Genomic DNA, 26,845 nt, shown 5'->3' on the forward strand with positions numbered 1-26,845 from the left:
CGACATTTGCAGCTGTTATATTGCTTTGTTGATTGGGGCCCTGGTTGTTTGACATGTCTACTCAGGGTTAGATTTAGCTATGTGAAGCGTGCAACCTATTATTGAAAAATGTAACCTAATATTTATGTCTTCAAGTTCAAGCACCAGGTGCATGCTAAAAAGTGTCAAATTTGTATCCGACTGACCCTTAAGTGTCAACACAACAATGATCTTTGAACACACTCTATACTTCTAGCTTTATTTACCATACTACATCACTAGTTGCTGTGTTATGTGTAATACATGACACAGTACACAATCATGAGAGACCAGGGGTTGCACTTACTTAGACTAGGTTATGCATTTTTGTTTCAACTTTCATAAATTTATTCGACCAGGGTGCAACCTTGTTATCATGGTTATGTCTGTTTAGGCTAAAAATAGTACTCTTGGTTCTGAGGCACCGCCCGCATGATCCTAAAGTCCGCCGCACGTTTCGTTTTTATTTCCATTTTTCCAACAACAAAAAATCCTTAAATATTACAAGTCCAGTGGTAGTCAAAAACTGTATTCTAGTATTTTACTCATCAAGGAATACATTTATGCAGGGAAGCCCTTTCCCAGGTTGATTGTACACAACTGTTTATTTGGTTGCATACTAGTTAGAAAAAAAAACAAAAAAAAAACACACCGCCCGCCCGCACTATATTTTCAAAAGCCATTGCCTGAGAACCAATTCTTTTATTTTTTTAAGCCTTATGTCTGGTGCAACTAGATTTTCATGTCAACATACACTTGGTGAAAGTTATATCAAGTTCCTTAAATCAAGACCTGCTACTGCACTTGCCGGCTACTTGTTACTGACTTGGTTGATGCATCCCAATTGCGTAGATCGATGCTCGACCTGTGAAGATCCGGGGTAGAATTGGTCTCCGGCAACCCATGCTTGCCGTAAAAGGCGTCTATGCTTGTCGTAAGAGGCGACTAATGGGATCGGGTGGTCAACCTCGCTGACTTGGTTGATGCATGTCATCGTATCCCAACTGCGTGGATCGATACTCATTATGTCAATAACTGGATTGTCTGGTCCAGACTCGATTATTTACAGACCGCTGTCATATAGTTGGAATATTACTGAGTGTGGCGTTAAACAACACACTTGTTTTTTTTTAAAAATATTTTTTATTCAATTCAGTATATGACATTACAGAGTTATACATGGAGTGGCACGTCTTGTAGCATACTTGTTAGGTATAGGTTACCTATACAGCAGACAGCAGGTCAGTTTAAGTTCGCTACAGGTGTCCATCAAAGTTTACAAATGGTGAAGACGGGCAAATATTTGCCATATTTATTAACTTAGTGTGAAGCTTAATCCTTACAAATTGGTTGTGTAAAAAAATAAATAATAAAAATAAAAATAAATAGAAAATAAATAAATAATAATAAAATAAATAAATTAATAAATTAATAAATTAATAAATTGAATAAATAAATAAATAAATAAATAAATAACAACAAACTTGTTTTGTTTTGTCAGCCGGCGCCCTGTCTCTCCGGTCATGGAGCCTTACAGAGGTGGACTGGTGGACTACAGTTCCGGGGATTCTGGAGAAGGGGAAGAGGAAGAGGATATGCCATACGGTGGACTGTCTCGTGGTCCCACATCATCGGACCCATTGCGGACTCCGAGTCTCCGGTCCCCTTCAGAGAGAAGGGTTCCATCCCATGACGGTCTCGGTGAATATCTGGGACAGACATCGACATCAATGCCTGTACGAAGGTCCCTTGAACTTGCCTTTGACTCCCCTAGTCGGTCACCAGAACGTAGCTATGTGGCCATGGAGACTGGATATGTATCGCCAAGGAGATCCACGGGTTTGGGAGATTCAAGCTTGTCAAGGACAAGGTTGGATGTGACGGGAGACCGTCTGCTCCGGGGCGGTGTGTACAGCAGTCCTATGCCGATGTCCAAGGTGAAGAGCTCTAACAGGGTAGGGTGCACAGACTTAGAAATTCTTTTTTTGTAAAGACTAGTCCAGATGACTAGTTAAAACCATATTTCACTAGTCCTTACAGCATAAGAAATTCACTAGTCCTATAGTCCTTGCCAAACTGCCCAATAGTTAAGGTATCATAAGCATGATAAGGCCAAGTAGAAATATGTCACTTAAACAAATGTTAGAGTTTGTAACTAGTCGTCAGAGCTCCAGATAACTTTTTGAGCATTTGAGTTTTTACTCTAGGGTTTCTATTTTAATCATGTTAATTGGGTTATTACATTTTTCATTGGGTAACCAATATTTTTCCACTCATCTACTCATCACTCTGTTACGTACTTCCCAAAATGAGGAAACAAATAATTAAATGATGTTTTAGATGTATATAACGGCTCTAACTATAAGCTTGACACGGAAAGTAAATTTGACTCAGAAAGTAATTGTGTTTCGGAAATTAGCTCCATTGTACACATGCTGAAAAAGCTTCATTGGGTATTTACTCATGCTGTTTTTATACATTTGAGTTTTTCATTTAATGTATGCGTTTCTGTACGCAAGTTAATTGAAAGTGAAAGTAAATGGGTTTTGAATATTGGGGGGGGGGGTATTTTACACAAATACGCAGCTTATCTGTAGTTCTGTAGTCATACTTGAATAAAACAAAAATGTTTACTTTGTTTCATTCTGATCGGTTTTATTCAGTTTTAATTTGTTTTATTCAGTTTTACTCAGTAGCCAAAGTGAAGCATTGAGAATTTTAGGCCTGAAATGCAACCAGTCAATGAGGACAACCATCATTGGATTTTTACTTGTCCTCACCATGTATTAGTAGCCTTGGGCTAGCTGACTAGCGTGTATTTCAAGTCTGGGTGTGCAACTGGTTCAGTTACCGCTGGAAGAGAGATATGGCGTTCTCCATGGTTACCATATCATGGGATGAAGATGGGGATTGGGCAACAAATATGGCCGTTGAGACTATATGGACTTCGATGGGGTAGCACCTGGCACAAAGAGTGAGTGAGTGAGTGAGTTGGGTTTAACGTCGCTTTTAACATTATTCCAGTTATATCGCGGCATGTCAGCTTAATGTGGGAGGAAAGCCCGAAGTGATGCAGGTCTCTGATGTTTACCACTTTGGTGAAACCCACGAGCACGGGTATGGTGCTGACAAACCTAGAATCATAATCGGGGTGAACCGGGAATCGAACCCACAATCATAGGTTTCTGGCGTGTCCAGGGGAGGCAACTCTGCACAGCGAATCGCGGCGCCTTAGACGACTTGGCCACCCGTGTCCCCTTGGCACAAAGAAACAAACAAACAATCATAATGCCTTTGTTGACTACGTGCTACTTTATTAACTCACTCACTCATCACAATAACGGCAGTAATCTCACTTACGGTATAAATTTCTCTCCTTGGTGCAGGGTATTTTAGTATTCAAACCTCCTCTTCTATATGCATCATAATGTTTCTAAAAAGCATATATTTTGTTTTCTAGTATTATGATTACCATGATTATTCCATTTCCTATTTTTAATAAAAATTCTTATTTTTCAGTCATTGTCTTTTTCGAAGAAATCCTTATCAGAAAGTCAGCACTCAAGCCCCCCACCAGTTTATGAGCACCGACCTAGTCCGGCTGCCGAACGACCGTTTGATGTGCGTCTCCGCCACGACCTTCCCTATCGTGGCGAGGAGTCCGTGCTAATGGGAGACTCTTTGTTTGATGACAGTCAGCTGTCCATGAGGTAAACACTCCTCCAGTCCCCATGGGGATTCTACCCGTGAAGATCCGGGGAAGAATAGGTTTTCAGCAACCCATGCTTGCTGTAAAAGGCGACTATGCTTGTCGTAAAAGGCGACTAATTGAATCGGGTGGTAAGGCTTGCTGACTTGGTTGAGGCATGTCATCAATCCCAATTGCGTGGATCGATGCTCATGATATTAATCACTGGATTGTCTGGTCTAGACTTGATTATTTACAGACCGCCGTCATATAGCTGGAATATTGCTGAGTGTGGCGTTAAACAAGAAACCAACCATGGGGATTCCAGGTTAGAATAGGTCCCTGGAAACCTGTGCCGGTCATAAGAGGATAAAATGTATCTGGTGGTCAGTCAGGGGCGGTCGGGTAGCCTAGTGGTTTAAGCGTTCGCTCATCATGCTCAAGACCCGGGTTCGATTCCCAACATGGGTACAATGTGTGAAGCCCATTTCTGGTGTCCCCTGCCGTGATATTGCTGGAATATTGCTAAAAGCGGTGTAAAACCATACTAACTCACTGATGGTCAGTCTGAGTGATTTGGTTGATGCATGTCATCGTACCTTGATGGCGTAAATCATTGCTTACTATATGAAAATCAATCACTGGATTGTCTGGTCGAGACTTGATTATAAAACTTATTAGATTGCTGCTGATTGCTGAATGTTTATCTGTTTGTTGTTTAACGCCCACAGTAATATTTCATCTATATGACAGCGTCCAGTAAATAATCAAGTCTGGACCAGATAATCTAGTGATCGATATTGTGAACAACGATCCATTTGCACAGGTTGCAGGGGACCTATTCTTAACCGGAACCTCCCAACATGGGTACAATGTGCGAAGCCCATTTCTGGTGTCCCCCGCCGTGATATTGCTGGAATATTGCTAAAAGCGGCGTAAAACCACACTCACTCAATTAACTGGAACCTCCATGGTGTGCTGAATGTTGCCAAATCTGACCATATTTTGATCTTGGTAATAAATGGTTAACAGGTGAAGAATCAAAGCAACGTATTTACCATCCAAAACTGGCTCCTACAGGAGATATCGCTTGGATGAGATCAAGCGATATCTACAGTGTAGATATCGCTGCAATGAAATTACATCACAATGCTTTGCAAACCATTGTGACGTCACTGTTACCATGACGTCACAATCAAATGACATCACTAATGGCTCTGCTACTGAAGCTGTTAGCAGTACTTTTTACACTTAAGACACTGCTTATTACTGTCTACAAATTGAAAAAGTTGGAAGAATGATATTGGATGATAAATAAAATCTCACCCTTGTGTCTTTTGATGTCAAACATATCAACACTCGTTGATAAAAGTGTCAAAAATCCTCGGCAAGCCTCTGAATTTTTCCACTTTTATCAACTTGTGTTGATATATTTGATATCAAAAGACACTCGGGTGAGATTCTCTATATATACATGATATAGCAGATTTGTATTTCTGAAGATTTCACACGGACATTAATGTGTGTTCCCAGTACGAGAATCAACCTGCGAGAGAAGCACGCCAAGCACCTGTCTGACCTGAGGGAATACTACGAGGCAGAAATGGCAGAGTTGAGGTCAACATTAAGTGCTGCACACACATCCAGTGAATCTGCACATGAACGAATCCTGCGAGAGGAGAGCCAAGAACTGAAACTGCGATGTCAGAGCTTAGATGATCAACTTCATGATGCCAAAGTGTCAGTATCTGTCACATTTCTTCTCTCTTCTCTGTGTACATACTGTCATGTGAGTTTGAAAACCTGTTATTTTTCTTCTTTCAGACGAATAAGGGACCTCGAACAAAAATTACAAGGGTTAGAAATTCGTGCGGTGAGTATGGTACTACATATACTGTATGTCTAAGGTGACAGTCATCGATTATTCAGTGTATCACATCTCAGTTTTATTAGCATAAAGACCCAAGTTTCATTTGCCACCATAGCTTTCATTTTTGAAGCAATGTCGCGATTTTTATTAGCTGCAGTCTCTGTGCTGTTCCCTATCAAAGATATTGCCTTGTTGTGACAGTGTGAAGCCCATTTCTGGTGTCCCCCACCGTGATATTACTGGAATATTACTAAAAGCAGCAAAAAATCTTACTCACTCACTCACTTGTTGCTGTACAATGCTATGGTCTGAGTTTTCCTCATAGATTCTTGACTCGGAACAACCCTGCCTTAATGTACATAAATCGTAGAGTGAGTGAGTGAGTTGGGTTTGACGCCGCTTTTAACAGTATTCCAGTTATATATTGCGGAGTGACAGCTTAATGTGGGAGGAAAGCTGAAGTGATGCATGTCTCTGACGTTTACCACTTCGGTGAAACCCACGAGCACGGGTATGGTGCTGACAAACCTAGAAACATAATCGGGGCGAACCGGGATTTGAACCCACAATCATAGGTTTCTGGCGTGCCCAAGGGACGCAACTCTGCACAGCGACTCGCGGCGCCTTAGACGACTGGGCCACCCGTGCCCCCCATAAATCGTAGAACCATGAAAAGTCACGAGTCACTATCTTAAACACTTGCCTTCAAGTATGTGTACTTATACTTTTTATCATGCAACTTGCTCTGTACTTATCGGGTTTGCTTACTTGTGAGGGTACAGCTTTTTGTGCTGTGCACAGTGACGGAAAAAATTACTTGAAAACTAAACTAGATAAGTAAAATTTTTGAACTTATCATATCTCACATATGCATTTCTTCCTTCTTTCTTTTGATCCTGGAAACAAAGTTTCCAGCTTCCAAAAACAATTACCCGAACATGTCCCAGTTTCATGATTGGTTGCAAATTTTTTAAACCGTTGGCAATGAATATTACTTGAACAAATACAGAATGCTTAAGAATGCTTAAGAACATGTGAGTTTGTATCATCATGATCAGGCTAATTCAAACTACTCATATTACCACAGCAAAGTATTTCCCATATCCATAGTGCTGTTACTCTTGGGTGTGTCACTGCCATCTTGATTGCCAATGGGAGGTAACTCTCTTTGCCTGTCATGAGAAAGTTGCCCATCCATAACTGAAGATTATACATGTAAAGTTTACCTTAGCTAAGAGAGTGATACAAAACCACTAGAGGATCATGCCCTGTGGTAAATATTATCTTGGGGTTAGAACATCTTACATTTGCGAGATTTTCATGAAACAGGGTCAGTGAGTTCACAAGGAAGATTGTTGTACATGATTTTCTAGAGTGAGTGAGTGAGTGAGTGAGTGAGTATGGTTTTACACCGCTTTTAGCAATATTCCAGCAATATCACGGCGGGGGACACCAGAAATGGACTTCACACATTGTACCCATGTCGGGAATCAAACCTGGGTCTTCGGCGTGACGAGCGAACGCTTTAACCACTAGGTTACCCAACCGCCCCTGATTTTCTAGAAGGAAAGGGTGTTTTCCTTAGTCTCAAGACAAGGGGAGGGAAGTCTTCATCTATCCACTTGTGCCCTGTTCTTATTGAGTCAGTATGTAACAAGACAATTGGAGTATTAGTGGTAACGGGAATCGTAACGGAATAGTGTAGTTTGATTAAACAGTGTTGTGGCATTGGAACCTGACTTGAAATAAAACTATGATTACAAATTGGTGATGGAGATACACTGGATAATTGAGACTGAGAGTATTGTCACACACAGTATCCAAGTATTGTCACACATTGTATCCAAGTATTGTCACACACAGTATCCAAGTATTGTCACACATTGTATCCAAGTATTGTCACACACAGTATCCAAGTATTGTCACACATTGTATCCAAGTATTGTCACACACAGTATCCAAGTATTGTCACACATTGTATCCAAGTATTGTCACACACAGTATCCAAGTATTGTCACACACAGTATCCAAGTATTGTCACACATTGTATCCAAGTATTGTCACACACAGTATCCAAGTATTGTCACACATTGTATCCAAGTATTGTCACACACAGTATCCAAGTATTGTCACACATTGTATCCAAGTATTGTCACACACAGTATCCAAGTATTGTCACACATTGTATCCAAGTATTGTCACACACAGTATCCAAGTATTGTCACACACAGTATCCAAGTATTGTCACACACAGTATCCAAGTATTGTCACACATTGTATCCAAGTATTGTCACACACAGTATCCAAGTATTGTCACACATTGTATCCAAGTATTGTCACACACAGTATCCAAGTATTGTCATGTTCAGTATCCAGGTATTGTCACACACTGTATCCAAGTATTGTCATATAAATTATCCAGGTATTGTCACACACAGTATCCAAGTATTGTCATATACATTATCCAAGTATTGTCATATACATTATCCAGGTATTGTCACACGCAGTTTCCAAGTATTGTCATATACATTATCGCGGTATTGTCACACACATTATTCAAGTATTGTCACACACAGTATCCAAGTATTGTCATATACATTATCCAAGTATTGTCACACACAGTATCCAAGTATTGTCATGTACATTATTCATATAGTCTCCAAGTATTGTCATGCTGTTGTGGAGCTAGTTGTTTCCTCCCCAATGAGTACTGATGTAGATATTCCTCCTTCAGACCGATTACTCTACACGCTATGATGAGTCGCAGCGAGTGGTGTTGAAGCTACGAGGGCGGGTTGACGAACTTCACTCTTTCGTCAAAGACAAGGATAGTCAGTGTGGGGATCTTGAAGCTAAAAACAGACAGCAGGCCCAAGCTTTGAAAGATGCGTACAAGGTTGGTTTTTCTTTTCTTGTACATGGCATGTTTAAATGAAGGTTTTTTATGGTGTAGATGTGCCATATCATGAAGACCCCCTCTGTTCATTGTACTAGGAATTGTATGCGTGAGGCTTTAGCCATGTCTGCTTGTGTTTCAGCATCAACATGAGTTGACAGACAGCAATAGACGGGACAAGGAGGCTCTCAAGAGGGTATGTACGTACATGGTGTCAACAGAACAGTAGTGGGGGTTGACAATGGTGGGTTGGGGTGGGGGTTGACAATGGTGGGTTGGGGTGGGGGTTGACATGGGTGGGGTGAGGGTTGACATGGGTAGGGTTGGGGGTTGACATGGGTAGGGTTGGGGGTTGACATGGATGGGTAGGGGGGGGGGGGGGGGGGGTAACAAGGATGGGATGGGGTGAGAGTTGACATGGGTGGGGTGAGGGTTGACATGGGTGGGTTGGGGGTTGACATGGGTTGGGTGAGAGTTGACATGGGTGGGGTGAGAGTTGACATGGGTGGGGTGAGGTGAGGGTTGACAAGGGTGGGACGAGGGTTGACATGGGTAGGGTTGGGGGTTGACATGGATGGGTAGGGGGGGGGGGGGGGTAACAAGGATGGGATGGGGTGAGAGTTGACATGGGTGGGGTGAGGGTTGACATGGGTGGGTTGGGGGTTGACAATGGTGGGGTGAGGTGAGGGTTGACATGGGTTGGGTGAGAGTTGACATGGGTGGGGTGAGGGTTGACATGGGTGGGTTGGGGGTTGACAATGGTTGGGTGGGGTGAGAGTTGACATGGGTGGGGTGAGCTTTGTCATGGGTGGGTTTGGGGTTAACAAGGGTGGGATGGGTTGGGGGTTGACATGGATGGGGTGGGGTTGGGGTTGACATTGGTGGGGTTGGGACATGAGTGGGGGTGGGACATGGGTATTGTCTAAGGTGCTTAAAATGGCTGTGCAGAGTTGCGTCCCTTAGGCATGCCAGAATCCTAGGATAATGGGTTCAAATCTCAGTTATCCCCAATTATGTTTCTAGGTTTGTCAGCACCATACCCGTACTCGTGGGTTTCACCAAAGTGGTAAACGTCTGAGACTTGCATCACTCTGGGCTTTCCTCCCACATCAGACTGATGCACTGCAATATAATTGGAATACTGTTCAAAGCGGCGTTAACCCACCTCACTCACTTGCATCCCTTATACAATGTTATATGTGCCAGGAACCTGTCATGGTGGATATTAATCCCAGGATGTTTCTGTTTGTAGCACAATACCCCTGGGTTTCAACAAAGTGGTTGTCTCCATGATTTCTTATTACTCCCACACCTGACACACCGTGTGACGTATCTGACACACCGTGTGACGTATCTGACACATCGTGTGACGTATCTGACACACCGTGTGACAACTGAAATACTGTGTACAGTGGCGTTAATCCCACACACTGACGAACACTCAATGTTGTATTAATATTATATATAGCTGCTTTTTGATTGAGCATCCCTGAAACTCTGGCATGTTTCATATAAACCTTCACTTGATGCTTAGGGCAGGATAATAGCTGTCAAATTTGTGTACTAAAAATGAAATTTTTTATTATAATTGCAGCTGCTTGACAAGTATGATGATTTGGAGAAAGAGCATGATATTTTAAGGGTAATTATATTGTCATTGATTTCTAGTGATGCGTCCTGGCCTGAATTTTGTATTGCAATTCATTTATTTCTTTAGTGTTTTTCCTATTGTCATTCTAATGTTGTTAGGAGTTGTTAATTACATCCAGTCTTTCCACAAGGTCGGCTTTTATCCTAGCTGGCAATAGTCCATCTAGTGCAGTACGTAATATAAGGTGACAGGTTTGACCTACGTGACAAAAGAGGCCACTCAATCTCATTTAACGTCTAAACAAAGATCTGAGGACATCCCATTACGGGTCACGTCAGACCGACCTTGCGCGAACTTTGACCGACCAATGGAGTGGCCAATCGTGCTCTACAGCACTAATGTCAAATTGGCGACTACGCTTCGAAACATATTTTGAGAAATCCTCGATTACAAATTTGAAACCTGAACAAAAGAACATTCTGGAATGGCTAATAGATGGTCTAGATTGTATGGATTCAGTCGTTAAGCATGTGTTAAAGTTTTTGAGGTTGCATGATTAGAAATCACATTCCAACTGTCACTTTCATAATCTGGTAAGCGACGCTCTGATTGGTCGGATGAAAGGTCGTTCTGACGTGACCCCTAATGGGATGTCTTCAGATCTTTGTTTAGCGTTTGCGAGAATGAAGGTCTGATTTTAATGAGATTGGAGGCCACTAAACATGCTAAACTCGGAAATTCAACATTTTCAGAAGTTGGGCTGTTGGGGTGGAGGGGTATGACTCAAAATTTGAGAAATTAAGTTTTTTATCTGACATGAAACTTTTGAACTGGTCCCTCACATGTTTGACATTTCAATATATGGACACATTATCCACTGAAAGCTGGGCGCCAATAGTTTTGCTTTTTCGATCACTTATGTAGACTTCGCCATCAAGATGAATATATGCATGAAAAATGCAGTATACAATCAAACACTGTTGGATCAAACTTTGATCTGTCGGTTATGTGTTCAGGGTTGTCGCAAAGTGAAAGCTTGCTCCCTGCGTATTCCTTCTTTAGTTATCATTTTCGGTTATGTGGAATCTTACATAACTTGGATTATTTACATAGGTCCCTTCATCTTCGACACAACGGTGTTTGACTGTACCAGTATTTTACAAACACACTGTTACATGTTAAGTAGCATTTCAAACTGTGATGTACTGGTAATACTGATAATCTCCATGGACTCCACTGAAGTTATTCAAATATGCATTACCGTATTCGACGTAATAAGCGCCCCGCTCTAATAAGCACCCACGGCAATATTTGCTAATATATTGGCTTGTGAACAATCCCAATTAGCACCCCTTCTGACATGTCCGATTCATAAATGTACACAAGACTTATTTATGCACCCTTAATTATGGGCAATTAAATTCTGGAAACATACATCGGTCGTATATAAACTTTTCAGGCCGTCAGCATAAACCACGAAATTTATCTTTCAACTCTGTTTTTTTCACTAAAATAATATTCTAATAAAGACCCCTATTTCTAATTGAGAGAGCGCCCTGGGCGTTTATTACGTTGAATACGGTATATCAAAATCATGCTGATAAATACTGAACATGAAGGCTATGAGATGCTAGATCATTAAGATGGCAGATTGTGGGCTTGGCAAAGCTCAGTTTTCAATACCAACTACCAAAATGATGTTTATCAAATGGTTTTGCCACACTTGCATTTGCCTTGAAATACACTAGGCTTACCTGCAACTTCTGCCATTATTGGAACTGGTTATGAGGTTATCGTTAACACACAGATGATGGCTTTTATAGACTATCAGGGTACGTGGGTGCCCCAGTCGTCATTGCATTTCGCTATGCAGAGTTGTGTCCCTTAGGCAAAGACCGCCTCCATGGTCTAGTCATAGAAGGAGGAAGATCGGGGGTTAGATCCCTGGTCGCATCATACCAAAAGACATTCAGAGAGGGTACTTGTTGTCTACTGCCTATCTCTCGGCATAAAACAAGAAGTTGTCGGCATGGAGTCAGTATACTGTGTCTGTGTCTGTATTCGTGTTCAACTGCGGCATGGCATCTCAGTGGGCTAGCACTATAAAATTGGTATTAGTCTGTACACTAGTACAAGCAGCCACATGCATGCATGTCACTATGTAAGTGCAGTAATCTTGGATGCGACGTTCAAGCCCATTTCATCTCACCTCACCCTCAGGCATGACAGAAACCTATGATTGTGGGTTCGAATCCCGGTTTGCCCCGATTATGTTTCTAGGTTTGTCAGCACCATACCGAGGTTGTGGGTTTCACCGAAGTGGTAAACACCTAAGACCTGCATCACTTCTGGCTTTCCTCTCACATTAAGCTGACACGGCGTGATATAACTGGAATACTGTTCAAAGCGGCGTTAAACCCAACTCACTCACTCACACTCACTTTATAGCTTATCATGATCATAGTGATAGTAACTTGAGTCACTTGCTTCTTTCAGGGTCGTATGGGGGACAGTGATAGAAAACTACACTTGTCTCGCCAAGAGGTGGCAGAACGTGACAAGTAAGTGGAGTTACCCCATAAGAGATAGATAGATAGATAGATAAGATAGATAGATAGATAGATAGATAGATAGATAGATAGATAGATAGATAGATATATACATACATACACAGTCAAGTCCCGTTAATCCGACATGACTGGTTGCATATGATTATGTCTGATTAACGAATATGGCGGATAAACGAAATTAAGTAATATCAATGTTCGTGATCGAAAATCGGACAACTACACGATAGATAACGATACAAACACGTAATAAAAAAATAAAAATAAAATATTAGTTTGAAACTGGTACCGCAAAGCTTAAGAAAGCTGCTTTCTAAGTGGCTAACATTGACTTCCTGTTACTCATTTCATTGGTCGGTCATTGTTTGCGAAAGGTTGTTCTGCGTGATTTTAATGAGATTGAGGTAATCCAAGCATGTGATTAATCCTGTTTTCTATATTTAAAGCATTGATTGTTTATAGTTAAGCAAGTTTATCTCTGCAGCCGTTGTAATATGCAGCTACCAGCCGACTCGTCTCGCATCAAAACACGGGCTGTGTACTCGCGGGCAGATGACCACAGAGTACGCTGATCACTGTGTCGGATTAACGAGACTGATTAATGAGTGATTTCAGTAATTCGTTGCAAATTAGGTGTGTCGGAGTTGGAGTGCGAGACTATCATTAACGGGTCTAAATAGCACTGATTTAATCGGTTCCCATCATTAGTGTCGGATAAAGCCGATTGTCGGAATAACGAGAGTCTGATTAACAAGACTTGACTGTATATATACTACTCAAAAGAAGTTTGGGTGGTCCTTAGCATTTTCAATTTGTCTTGTATGTATGTTTGCTGTTTTAATACCACATTCAGCAGTGTTTTGGGTATATCATGGTGGTCTGTAAATAATCAAGTCTGGACCCGACAATCCAGTGACTCATATGAGGTACCATGGCTCAGGTACTGTGGCACTCAGTCAACTAAGTCATTGAGTATGACCTCAATCTCATCAAAATCAGATCTTAGTTCTCGCTATCGCCAAGCAAAGATCTGAGGACATCCCATTACGGGTCACGTCAGAACGACCTTTTATCCAACCAATCAGAGCGTCGCTTACCAGATCGTGAAAGTTACAGTCAGAATGTGTTTTCTAATCATGCAACCACGAAATATCTAACATGGGGTATTCCGAATGACAGTTATCGGTTTTGCGATTATATCCATACAATCTAGGCCACCTATAAGCCATTCCAGAATGTTCTTCTTATCAGTTTGAATTTTTTAATCGAGAATACGTCAAAATATGTTTCGAAAGTAGTCACCAGTTTGAACCCAGTGTCGTAAAGCTTGAGAAAGCTGCTTTCTGATTGGCTAATGTCAATTTCTTGTCAGTCATATTATTGGTCGGTCAAAATTAACGAAAGGTCGTTCTGACGTTACCCGTAATGGGATGTCCTCAGATCTTTGTTTAGCAGTAGCGAAAACTAAGATCTGATTTTAATGAGATTGAGTATGACCTCCAGATCCATTGTGTTGCCTTGCATGGCTAGTATAGGTTGCGGGTTACTTGTCCTACCCTGGATTTTCCACAAGGGTGTATTACAAACATAGTTATAGAATAATTATATGAATCTTGAAAAATATAGTCATAAATGCAAATTATTAAATGCCCTATAGCATGCTCAAGGCATGGTTCAGTGAACACTCAAGTTACATTCTCAACTTCCTGGGGATCTGCCTGTTACACGCTTCAAGGTTTTTCGTTTACATTACCATCTCGTCCCTCACTGAGTACCAAATTTTGTTGCTGGCTGAACAGAGGTATATTTTGAACAATTTCCTTTCCATAAAAGCTCAATTCTTACTTATTCTATCTCACATGTAGCATTTTGTCCCTTTTTTGAACAAGAAGTGAAAACCTTGCCTACGAATGCAGCCATTCGTAACTTGAAACGCCCAACCCGAAGGCAGCCTGTCCATGACTCTTCCCCTGCTTCCCCGAGCATATATTACCCGGTACTGCTATGAAGGGCCTTTGTCGGAATTGTAAACACCTGATTCGTCCTCTGTCTCCGGCTTCCCGCTCTGAGGTTCCCTGAAAGCAGCCTGTCCATGACTCTTCCCCTGCTTTCCTCAATCATCAATACAGATGACCAGCAGGTGTTGACACTCTCCCTTTTAAGGGCACTTCGAGCAAATATTACTGCTATGAAGGGCCTTTGTCGGAATTGTAAACACCCGCTTTTTCCTCTGTCTCCGGCTTCCTGCTCTGAGGTTTCCCGAAAGCAGCCTGTCCATGACTATTCCCCTGCTTTCCTCAATCATCAATACAGATAACCAGCAGGTGTTGACACTCTGCCCTGTTAGGGCACTTCAAGCAAATATTACTGCTATAAAGGGCCTTTGTCAGAATTGTAAACACCCGCTTTTTCCTCTGTCTCCGGCTTCCTGCTCTGAGGTTTCCCGCACTAGTGTCACCTTTTGGTTACAATCTGCCATTCTCCAGGCTTATGCTGATGCCAATTTACCTCCTCCCAGAACTTGCAATCCACACGAGACACATGCACTCGCCTCTACATTGGCTCTTCATCATAATGTGTCCTGGAGGGATGTTTCTTGCAAACATTTGCGTTTGCGAGCAAGTTTTCCCCTCTTGTTTGCAAAAAAGAAACAAAATGCAATGTGTGAGACAGGATAAGTATTTGAATTGAATTTCATGTAAAATTGACAATTTCTTGAAGAGGTGTGTGGTTATCCGTTCAGAGGACCTTGGGCGGTGTATAATATACAATGTTATCCAAATACTTATTGGAAGATTCTGATTGGTCTTACTTGTTATAGGGAAGTAGTATCAAGGGTGTAGCCAGTGTGTGTTTGTAATGCTAGACTGTCATTTTCAACTTTTGTTATTCCTCTGTCACCTGACTGTTAACATGGTTTCTATGGGTTATAGACCCGTGAAGATTCCAGGGTAGAATAGGTCTTCAGCAACCCATGCTTGCTGTAAAAGGTGACTATGCTTGTCGTAGGAGGCGACTAACGGGATCAGGTGGTCAGACTTGCTGACTTGGTTCATGCATGTCATGGTATCTAAATTGTGTAGATCAATGCTCATGATGTCAATCACTGGATTGTCTGGACCAGACTTGATTATTTACAGACTGCCATCATATAGTAGGAATATTGCTGGGTTATGCATCCCAACATGATAACTTTTGAAGATTTTTGTGTGCTGACTCGTATAAATAGGTAAACATGGTAAAGATTTGATTGATGTTGAAGAACTGACTCTTGATATTGTTTGTGGAATTATAACATCAAAATCGGTGGGCACAGTGTTGCACACTGGTTTTTGCGTTTATACCTGCATAAATGTAACAATATAGGGAAGTTAATTCAATATAAACAAGGCAGAGATGTTTGAAAACCTTCTGTGTTAGCATGCTGCAATGCTACAACTGGTTCTGTTTGAATTTCAGGATTATTTCCAAGTTGGAACTTCATAACAAACAGCTTGGGAGGGAGAATGAGAACTTGAAACACAAGGCAGCAATTGCACTGAGGTTAGAGATGTTCTGCTGTGTTTGTATTGCGCGCATGTGCAGTCTTTAACCTTCCAAACATGTCTTGGCAAAGATGCACTCGTGCAGGTGTACCTTGAAATGTGACCTCAAAATTGTTGTCTGCATCAGCGATTTGTGTCTGACCATGCTGGGCTGTTTGTAAAAAATAATTTGAACCTTGTGTAGACAAAGTATTTCTTCATGGGAGCCATGTTAAAAAAAGCCCATTAATTTGAAAATAATGTTATAGCAAGCCCATATTTGACTAAATGGATCCCATTTTGGAAAGTTTACAAAGATAAAGTTACACATGCTTTCAAATTTTTGACCCCTATTTAGTTTCCAATTTCAAATATAAATTTGTTTTCCTCTTGCGATTGTCATAATTTGTTGTGTTTTGAAGTTTTGAATCCATCCATGTACCAGGCTATGATATATATAGAATACTAAACGAGCTCCCGTGTAATACCAATTTTATGAAACGAGTGAATAGTTGACACCTACACGATCCATGGCATAATCCAATTGAGTTTAACAGAATAATACTTCAAACACGTCAAAAGTTGAAACGTATGAATTTAATATCATACAATGGTCCACCTTTAGAATTCAGGCGTTCGTCCCACAAAATTATCGTAGTGCTAAGGCTATCACAACTCACATAATTTAACTTAGACTAACGACTGTCGTTGCGCTAGAGTACGATCGCCTTGTGGAACGGGGCCTTGCACCTCAAAGTTTACAATCACGTCACAATACCCGATGACGTAATTTGTGGAATTTTGTTGCAAGATCCATCGGCGAAACAATGCCATGTGACGTCAGCCTAGCAACAAGGTTGCTGGGGTCATCGAGTGTGCATAAGCTCCTCCCAGTGATCTATCATCTCCACACACAATGTCGTTGAATACGCCAAGGGATGTTGAGAGCTTTCAATATTTGTTCGTGAAACGTGTTCCGAGAGTACATAAGCACGCGTTTTGGTATTACACAAAGTGTAATAAAGCTGTATGTTTATTAAACGGGTGATCTCTTCACGGGCAAGTAATAAAGTATTTTTTTTCACAGTATGGCGTCAGCAAAGACCAGCTACGAAGACTCATACGGATATAGTGATATTCATCGCTCAGCTGAACCGAATCAAGGGGAGATAACCAATGGCAGGACTCCTGCTGTGCCATACAGGTCCATGGAAAGGTACTTTGAAAATTTCATGAATATCGTGACTGGGGATTATATGAACCCTCCCTTTTCTGGATGTGCGTCTGTATATATGTCCTTGTGGAAACCTGATTTAGGTATTGAGTTTGCTTCAACATTCTTAGCAGGGTGGCCTCTTAAAAATGTGTATTTATAACCCCAACTACAATACCCATTTTTTCACATTGTTGGTCATTGAAGTTTGTTTGTTTGTTTGTTTGTTTAACGCCACACTCAGCAATATGTTACCATGGTTTCTATTGGTTATTGACCCGTAAAGATCCAGCATAGAATAGGTTTTCAGGTCCCATGCTTTCTGTAAAAGGCGACTATGCTTGTTGTAAGAGGCGACTAACAAATGACTAATGGATAAGCTGCCTATTTGCATAAAATACCCCCCAAGAATATTCAAAACCCAATTACTTTCAATTTACTTACGCACAGAAACGCATGCATTAAATGAAAAACTCAAATGTACGAAAACAGCACGTGTAAATACCCAATGAAGCTTTTTCAGCTGTGCGTACAACTGGGCTAATTTTACAAACCCAATTACGAGCTAAGTTACTTTCCAAGTCAAGCCTTATATTTAAAACCGTTATATACATGTAGAACCTTTTTCTTTTCTTTTTTTGATATCTCAAAATGTGTACTCAATTTGGGAAAAACCCAATAGAGTGATAAATAGATGAGTGAAAAAATATAGGTTACCCAATGAAAAATGTAATAACCCAATTAAAATAGAAATCTTCGGGTAAAAACTCAAATGCTCAAAGAGTTATCTGGAGCTCTGGTCTAGTCTCGGCAAATATCGGGTGCTGGACTCCATATCGGGTCTGAGGTGAAGAGTACTTGGGTGTTTTGTTCCCATCAGAGCCAAAACTGATTCTCAGCTGTTGCTGGTGGCATTTAGAAGAGGCAGCATCAGTAAGTTCAAGGATGACTTTAGTTTTTATATTCTTCTGAGACATGCATCACTTCGGGCTTTCCTCCCACATTAAGCTGACACGCCGCGATATAACTGGAATACTGTTAAAAGCGGCGTTCAACCAAACTCACTCACTCACTATCTCATTCAGCTAATTGTATCGGCAGGTTGTACGTGAGTGAACCCGGGGGTCAGCGGAGAGTGGAATCATCTCCAGAGTCGGATGTTGACAGTGACAGCGCGCCCTCACCTCTACTGAAGGCCGAGCGGGAGCTTCGCAGACTTCAGACTGACTCCTCCACCAGCTTCAGGGATGGTTTCCAGCCAAAACTGCAGAAGAAATTTTACGGAAGTGAAGTCGCCTACCCAGGAAGGTACAGAGAGGCTGCCTCTAACTCAACACTTGATTCATCACGATCTCAACCAAAAAATACCTCGTCGGGAAAGTCATCAAACTCACCCAAACCCAAAAGTCAAAGTCGGAATATGTCTCGGTCCGATACTCAAATTGATTCTGTAGGAACTCACAATGGTATCCTGTCTCCGAAGCGGACCAAACTAAAACTGCAGCCCAAAGAACAATCCACTCCAACGAGGATGGACGTCAGTCTGAACAACTTGACCAATGGTCATGAGAGCAGCCAAAAGATCACCAAGGACAAATTGTCAAGGTCACGGTCAGAGCAAGCTGTCCCTTCCGCTGTGGAGGTGTCGACCAGGAAAAGCCCAGGTCAGTGAGACGAATGTGGTGGGAGAAGATGTGTATGGGATTTGAGTTGGAGAGAATTTGAGGTGTGATGGGGTTTAACATCACTTTCAAGATTACAAAGTAGACACAATAAGAATTTATGGATAAGAACTTCTTTATTTTACTGTAATGGCGATGTTTCGGTATACATCCTTATAGAGTTGTCAAGAACAACTGAAAAATGAACATGGTACAGAATATATATGGTAGGTGGAGGATTCTGATCCGACCACCCCTTGTTTTATCCCCTTCTTGCCAAGTGACAGGCAGGGTAACAACAAGTGCCATCTTTTATTGTTTTTTGGTGATCGAACCACGGACCTTCTGCTCTCTGGGCAGATGCTCTGCCACTAGATCATGGAGGCAGTGCAAAGAACATGAAATATGTGCACATTCCCTAAAGCTTATAATATGTTACCACCATGACCAAGGAATGGGTATGTGTAAATAGAATGTTCAATGAATTCTTTTCAACCTTCCACAGGAGGCAAGTCTGTAGAGGGCACCCTGGCCAAGGTCCGATCAGGGAATTACGTGTCTCGTCCACAGTGGGAGGATGTAGACACGTCCATGGCACGACCCGCCAAATCTCAGACGTCTCCCAGACAGAACATGGTAAGCCTGCTCCTCCTCAATCTCATTAAAATCAGATCTTAGTTCTCGCTACCGCTAAACAAAGATCTGAGGACATCCCATTACAGGTCACGTCAGACCGACCTTGTGCGACCTTTGACTGACCAATGGAATGACCAATCAGAAGGCAGCTTTCTTGTGCTTTACGGCACTAATTTCAAATTGGCGACTACGCTTCGAAACATATTTTGACCTCTTGATTACAAATTTGAAACCTCAACAAAAGAACATTCTGGAATGGCTAATAGATGGTCTTGATTGTATGGATTCAGTCGTTAAACCCGTAACTATCGTTCGGAGTTAAAGTTTTGGAGGTTGCGTGATTAGAAATCACATTCCGACTGTCACTTTCATAATCTGGTAAGCGATGCTCTGATTGGTCGGATGAAGGTCGGTCTGACGTGACCCCTAATGGGATGTCCTCAGATCTTTGTTTAGCGGTAGCGAGAACTGAGGTCTGATTTTAATGAGATTGGCTCCTCCTCAGCTGTCCAGTCTTTAATCTCTCGGTCGTATTAATGTCAGATCTTTTTGTCCGATTAAATACCTGGAGATCAGACAGACCCTTTATAGTTCACTTTGACCACCAAATCAAAAATCAGTTGCAGTTTTCTAATATGATTCAGCTAGATTTCTTTGCCATCTTGGTTTTGAATTTCTTATCTGCCTTTGAAATCACTAATCAACATACAACATTACCAAGAATAACTAACTGGTACATAGTTAATACTGTCATTGTTTTATCCTTGACCAACCTGGTACATAGTTAAAACTGTCATTGTGTTATCCTTGACCAACCTGGTACATATTAATACTGTCATTGTTTTATCCTTGACCAACCTGGTACACAGTTAATACTGTCATTGTTTTATCCTAGACCAACCTGGTACATAGTTAATACTGTCATTGTGTTATCCTTGACCAACCTGGTACATAGTTAATACTGTCATTGTGTTATCCTTGACCAACCTGGTACATAGTTAATACTGTCATTGTTTTATCCTTGACCAACCTGGTACATAGTTAATACTGTCATTGTGTTATCCTTGACCAACCTGGTACATAGTTAATACTGTCATTGTGTTATCCTTGACCAACCTGGTACATAGTTAATACTGTCATTGTCTTATCCTTGACCAACCTGGTACATAGTTAATACTGTCATTGTGTTATCCTTGACCAACCTGGTACATAGTTAATACTGTCATTGTGTTATCCTTGACCAACCTGGTACATAGTTAATACTGTCATTGTCTTATCCTTGACCAACCTGGTACATAGTTAATACTGTCATTGTGTTATCCTTGACCAACCTGGTACATAGTTAATACTGTTATTGTGTTATCCTTGACCAACCTGGCACATTGTTAATACTGTCATTGTGTTATCCTTGACCAACCTGGTACGTAGTTAATACTGTCATTGTCTTATTCTTGACCAACCTGGTGTTTCAGACTCGAGAAGAGCGACTACGAGAACGACTTCAGACGGTCGACAAACTAGAGCGGCACTATGACGATCTGCAGGCTGAAAAGAGAAAGGTACTTTACGCCATGAATATTTCCCTAGTATACATCACTTAGACCAGTCTTCTCACTGGGGATATGGGGAGCCAGTCGTCAATTCACTATGCAAACCCTGTAAAGTCCAACAAGAAATAAGGGGAATGTTTTGTGTGGAAAATACTTGTTGGTTCTAAGCATCTTGGTTTCCAAGGATCTGTTAAAACCAATGAAGTTGTCCTGTTGAAATTCTAGTATGAATTAAATAAGTGTGAAAGTGATTTTGATAGAATGACATATATTTTCAGCTGGAGTCAGCACTGATCAAAATTCCAATTCATGGTCGAAACAGGAAGATGATTCAAGACCAGGTATGTAATTTTGGTAACCATGGTAAATCTAGAAATAGTAATATTGTCGTATCTTTGCAGGAAGCACATGGCTTGTTTATTGATCATGTTGATGTAAGCATGAAAAACATGGTCAGGGCCTTGTCAGCATATCTTCCATATGTTTTTGTCCGCCGCCGCGCGAAGCGCGAAGCGGGGGATATAGTATTCACGACCGTCCGTACGTCCGTCCGTACGTCCCACCTGTTTGTTGCCGCGATATCTCAAGAACTAAACACTGGATTGTCTTCATATTTGGAACTATGGTGTATATACAGACTCCGCAGACACCAGTCGGTTTTGGTGACCTTGACCCCATTTTCAAGGTCACAGCAGGTAAATCTGCTTTTGGAGTTGGAAAACGGTGTTGCTGCGATATCTCAAGAACTAATCTCTGGATTGTCTTCATATTTGGTACTAGGGTGTATATACGGACTCCGCAGACACCGGTCGGTTTTGGTGACCTTGAGCCCATGTTCAAGGTTACAGCAGGTAAATCTGCTTTTGGAGTTGGAAAACGGTGTTGCCGCGATATCTCAAGAACTAATCGCAGGATTGTCTTCATGTTTGGAACTATGGTGTATATACAGACAACGCAGACACCAGTCGGTTCTGGCTACCTTGACCCCATTTTCAAGGTCACAGCAGGCAAATCTGCTTTTGGAGTTGGAAAACGGTGTTGCCGCGATATCTCAAGAACTAAACACTGGATTGTCTTCATATTTTGAACTATGGTGTATATACGGACTCCGCAGACACCAGTCGGTTTTGGTGACCTTGACCCCATTTTCAAGGTCACAGCAGGTAAATCTGCTTTTGGAGTTGGAAAACGGTGTTGCCACGATATCTCAAGAACTAATCGCAGGATTGTCTTCATGTTTGGAACTATGGTGTATATACAGACAACGCAGACACCAGTCCGTTTTGGTGACCTTGACCCCATTTTCAAGGTCACAGCAGGCAAATCTGCTTTTGGAGATTGAAAACAGAGTTGCCGCGATATCGCAAGAACTAAACACTGGATTGTTTTCATATTTGGAACTATAGTGTATATACAGACTCCGCAGAAACCAGTCGGTTTTGGTGACCTTGACCCCATTTTCAAGGTCACAGCAGGCAAATCTGCTTTTGGAGTTGGAAAACGGTGTTGCCGCGATATCTCAAGAACTAATCGCTGGATTGTCTTCATATTTGGTATTTTGGTGTATATACAGGCGGGGGACATTTCGTCACTTCTGTGACAAATACTTGTTTAACTAATAACTTGATTACAAATTCATGACATCATCTTCCCAAGGCAAGGTAGTTGACTGACTTTGTGAAGATCCGGTGTAGAATAGGCCTTCAGCAACCCATGCTTGCCACAAAAGGTGAGTATGCTTGTCATAAGAGACGAATAACGGGATCAGGTGGTCAGACTCGCTGACTTGGTCGATGCATGTCATCGTATCGCAATTGCGTGGATCACTGCTCATGATGTCAATCACTGGATTGTTTGGTCCAGACTCGATTATTTACAGACCACCGTCATATAGCTGGTATATTGCTAAGTGGGGCATTAAACAACAAACAAACAAACTTGCCGAACTGGCCTGCACTTATTAAGTTATATTTTGGCTGGATTAACGAGTCTATGCACAGTCCAATTAAAATCGGGTTACAAAATCGGCAACCAGTCATAAACTGCCGTGCAGATTTCGGTCAGTTGCAGGGTTTACATGTGTACCGTCAACTCGATGTTGACAGATATTTTCCAAATGATTTCATGTTTTTAATCAAGGTGCTCAAGGAATTTGATGCACTTTGCGAAATAAGATCTGTTTTATTGCAATATAGATCTTGATTATTGAATAGATCGTCTTGACTGGGCGCTGCTATTTTGATCGAAGCAAATGTAAGTTAATATGAGAGGTGGAATTTGATTGGTCGGTGGTAGGGACATAGAAGGGACATAACTCATAATAGCTACTGGTGGCGCTACAATCGTGCCACGAAATTCCAGCCTAGTTCTGCGATGATGGAAACTGGACTTTAGTAGTCATTTAATTCCCTTGCCTTGGGAAGATGTCATGAAGAAACCAATGCACACTGTAAGCTATTAGTGTCGGTCTATATTGATGCCCCCTGTGAATATCCGTGTTAGAATTGGTCTTCAGCATCTTCTGCTTGTCGATATAAGCAACTAATCCTTTTGGTGCAATAAAAAAGAAACCATAATCGGTTCCATGTGCGTGATTGTATTCATGTGTCCTGACAAGCTTTTACAATATCCTTTTTATGTTAACCATTACATGTATACTTGTACATCAGTGTCCAAAATAATGCCTGCCCGTGGCTGGTAACTTTTGTGTCAGACTTCATGATATTTTTCTCATCTGAGACCTGGAGATCTGGAATACTGTTAAAAGGGACGTTAAACCCAACTCACTCACTCAGTCACTCACTCACTCACTCACCCACTCCGATTGTTTCCCTCCCAGACTGACCTGGTGTTGATCTGTCTTTTGTTCCAGGGTGAGCTGGAGGGAAGATTGGATCAAGTGGACAAGGAACTAGGATCGGTCAGAATGTCTCTCAAGCGGTTCCAGGTTCTCAAGTCGACCATCTGATACTTGTCCCACAACTTACTACGTCTTCCCATGTCAACATTCCTCACAAACTGTTTACAAACTAAGGCGTGTGCTTGTTTGTTTATGATAACAAACTAGCTGTTCAGGTTGTTAATATGGATGATAATTGTTGATCCTTAAATTGGCTAGTTTGAGATTCAGCATATCAGAAATATGTGTGGTTAAATCGTCCCTCTTAGAATATCTGAGATGGTGAAATTTCAGGAAGTGATATTGAAATCGTTTTCCTTTGATTTCGTGACTGTTATTATCTATTGGTCTATTATCTATTCAACTGTCTATTCGTGATTGTGTAGAACATTCTACGGACATCATAGCTTTGCGAACCAAAAGAAATCAAAGAGGAATACAAGATCAAACGATAACTTTTGTGCTCTAATATTTGTTATGCATATCATGACCGATTTTGTATATTTATACTATCAGTACTTACACTATGGAGCTGTGGTGTCCGTAACTCTCAGTCATTGCCCCCTTGATATCAGGTTTTCTACACTCTACCATAAAGGACTATGGTCCATAAGAAAAGTCTCGATTTAAATACATATTATTATATGAGCATGTGTGTCTTATTGATTTCACCAAACGATGTCAGAATTCTTGTATTTCCCGAGCAAGATTGAGGGTAATACATGAATTCTTACACAAATTATGTCAAATCAGTATGACACACATGAGAGTGTAATAATTTTGTATTACCGTATTCAACGTAATAAGCGCTCAGGGCGCACTCAAAATTAGAAATAGGGGGCTCTTATTAGAATATAATTTTGGTGAAAAAAAAACAGATCGTAAATTTCTAGGTTTGTGTACCTGAAATGATACAAAAGAAAAGTCTGTGCATATTATACATGACAGATATATTTTCCCAGAATTTAATAGCCCATAATTAAGGGTGCATATAACAAACGAGTGTGCATTATACACGAATAATCACAGCAAATATCACAGTGAGCGCATATTAGAGCGGGCCGCTTATTATGTCGAATACGGAACCCATTACTTCTTAATCCTATTGAGCCTCGCTCTAAAGAAGGTAGCCATCTTGTTTTTAGAAACCTGTTCAGAATATTGTTTTCTAACTGGAATCCTTATAAAGAATTCAATGAAAGACTGATTTTCTGTGAGGAACGGATGAGGAGGTGCAGCAACAGCAGCTACCATGAAGTGATGTATGCTTGTATTAAACTGACGAAAGCAATGCACCTTGCCAACAATGACTCACCATACAGTTCAATCACTACCTGCAGTAATGATCTAACTGTTAGCATTATTTATTTACATAAAGGAAAAGGGTCAATGGTGTCAAGAAATGGGTAAGATGCTTCATGGGTAATGTTGAGCATACAAGGTGTGACCATATAAGGTCGGATCATATAAGATGTGACCATATAAGGTCGGATCATATAAGATGTGACCATATAAGGTCGGATCATACAAGGAGTGACCATATAAGGTCGGATCATTCAAGATATGACCATATAAGGTCGGATCATATTAGGAGTGACCATATAACGTCGGATCATACAAGGTGTGACCATACAAGGTCTGACCATATAAGGTCGGATCATACAAGGTGTGACCATATAAGGTCGGATCATACAAGGTGTGACCATATAAGGTCGAATCATGTAAGGTAGACTGTCGTCTAAGACGCCGCGATTCACTGTGCAGAGTTGCGACCCTTAGGCACGCCAGAAACCTATGATTGTGGGTTCGAATCCTGGTTCGCCCCGATTATGTTTCTAGGTTTGTCAGCACCATACCCGTGCTCGTGGGTTTCACCGAATTGGTAAACGTCTAAGACCTGCATCACTTGGGTCTTTCCTCCCACATTAAGTTGACACGCCGTGATATGACTGGAATACTGTTAAAAGCGGACTTAAACCAAACTCACTCACTCACTCACTCACTTAATACTGATGATGTCACGCAAACAATAACACCCGGATTACCAGCTCTATGTCACCGCACCCTGCCACATGCTAATCTAGACATCAGCAGCCCTCTATGTGTTACTCTGAACAACTTGGTGCATTTTAACATGTTGTATGTTGTATGAAGTGTCCAGTGTGAGGTTTTTGCCTCTCTGCAGCAGGTGTGGTATCGTGTTTGTCAACGTGGTGAGAGATTGACCAGTTGCAAGACATGCCCTTTTTTTGCTAGTCTGGTTTGTTTATTTATGTTTTTACTGTTTTGTGCATCTATTTTGTGCGTCTTTTCAGCAACACAGCCCTTATTATTATGATGATGATGATGATGTCGATGATTAAATTAGTGATGAAAATTAACCACGTACATCTACTAGCTCAAATTGTGATAACATACAGCAATACCCCAAAAATATTGGAAATTCTACTGGCCCTTAGGATACCTCATTCAAAAAGATGATCCGGGCAAGCGGGCTAGTTTTAAGTTACATCCCTGTTTCATCCCTATTGTCTTTTCAGACAGTGTCATCCCATCACTTGTTTTTGGCTCACTTCCCGACTTGGGTACTGTGTGAGCCCTTTTTTTACAATCCTCGAACCCCTTTTTTAAAAAAAATCCCCTTTTTTAGAATCCTCAAACTCCTCCATGACTAAGGATGTAGTTGAGTATCTTGGCCCTGCTGTTCGGAGGTGCTGTGTTGCTGAGAAGGC

The 26,845-nt window shown here is 41.3% G+C and overlaps 1 protein-coding gene across 1 annotated transcript in view; it reads left to right on the forward strand.

The window, feature by feature from the left end:
- Positions 1 to 24,529, forward strand: part of LOC124117338 — a 31,742-nt gene extending 7,213 nt beyond the window's left edge. Inside the window, exons 4-18 of the mRNA XM_046479155.2 lie at positions 1,520 to 1,973; positions 3,538 to 3,728; positions 5,240 to 5,446; positions 5,531 to 5,579; positions 8,311 to 8,472; positions 8,615 to 8,668; positions 10,067 to 10,114; positions 12,560 to 12,624; positions 16,090 to 16,173; positions 17,242 to 17,370; positions 18,469 to 19,031; positions 19,534 to 19,664; positions 21,137 to 21,223; positions 21,493 to 21,555; positions 24,087 to 24,529. Coding sequence (XP_046335111.2) covers positions 1,520 to 1,973; positions 3,538 to 3,728; positions 5,240 to 5,446; positions 5,531 to 5,579; positions 8,311 to 8,472; positions 8,615 to 8,668; positions 10,067 to 10,114; positions 12,560 to 12,624; positions 16,090 to 16,173; positions 17,242 to 17,370; positions 18,469 to 19,031; positions 19,534 to 19,664; positions 21,137 to 21,223; positions 21,493 to 21,555; positions 24,087 to 24,182 — 2,383 coding nt within the window. The 3' untranslated portion in view covers positions 24,183 to 24,529. The remainder of the gene's footprint in view (positions 1 to 1,519; positions 1,974 to 3,537; positions 3,729 to 5,239; positions 5,447 to 5,530; positions 5,580 to 8,310; positions 8,473 to 8,614; positions 8,669 to 10,066; positions 10,115 to 12,559; positions 12,625 to 16,089; positions 16,174 to 17,241; positions 17,371 to 18,468; positions 19,032 to 19,533; positions 19,665 to 21,136; positions 21,224 to 21,492; positions 21,556 to 24,086) is intronic.
- The last annotated feature ends 2,316 nt before the right edge of the window (positions 24,530 to 26,845 follow it).

Source organism: Haliotis rufescens, unplaced genomic scaffold (assembly GCF_023055435.1).
Source record: "Haliotis rufescens isolate VD_foot unplaced genomic scaffold, xgHalRufe1.0.p SCAF_21, whole genome shotgun sequence".
Taxonomy (NCBI): Eukaryota; Metazoa; Mollusca; class Gastropoda; order Lepetellida; family Haliotidae; genus Haliotis; species Haliotis rufescens.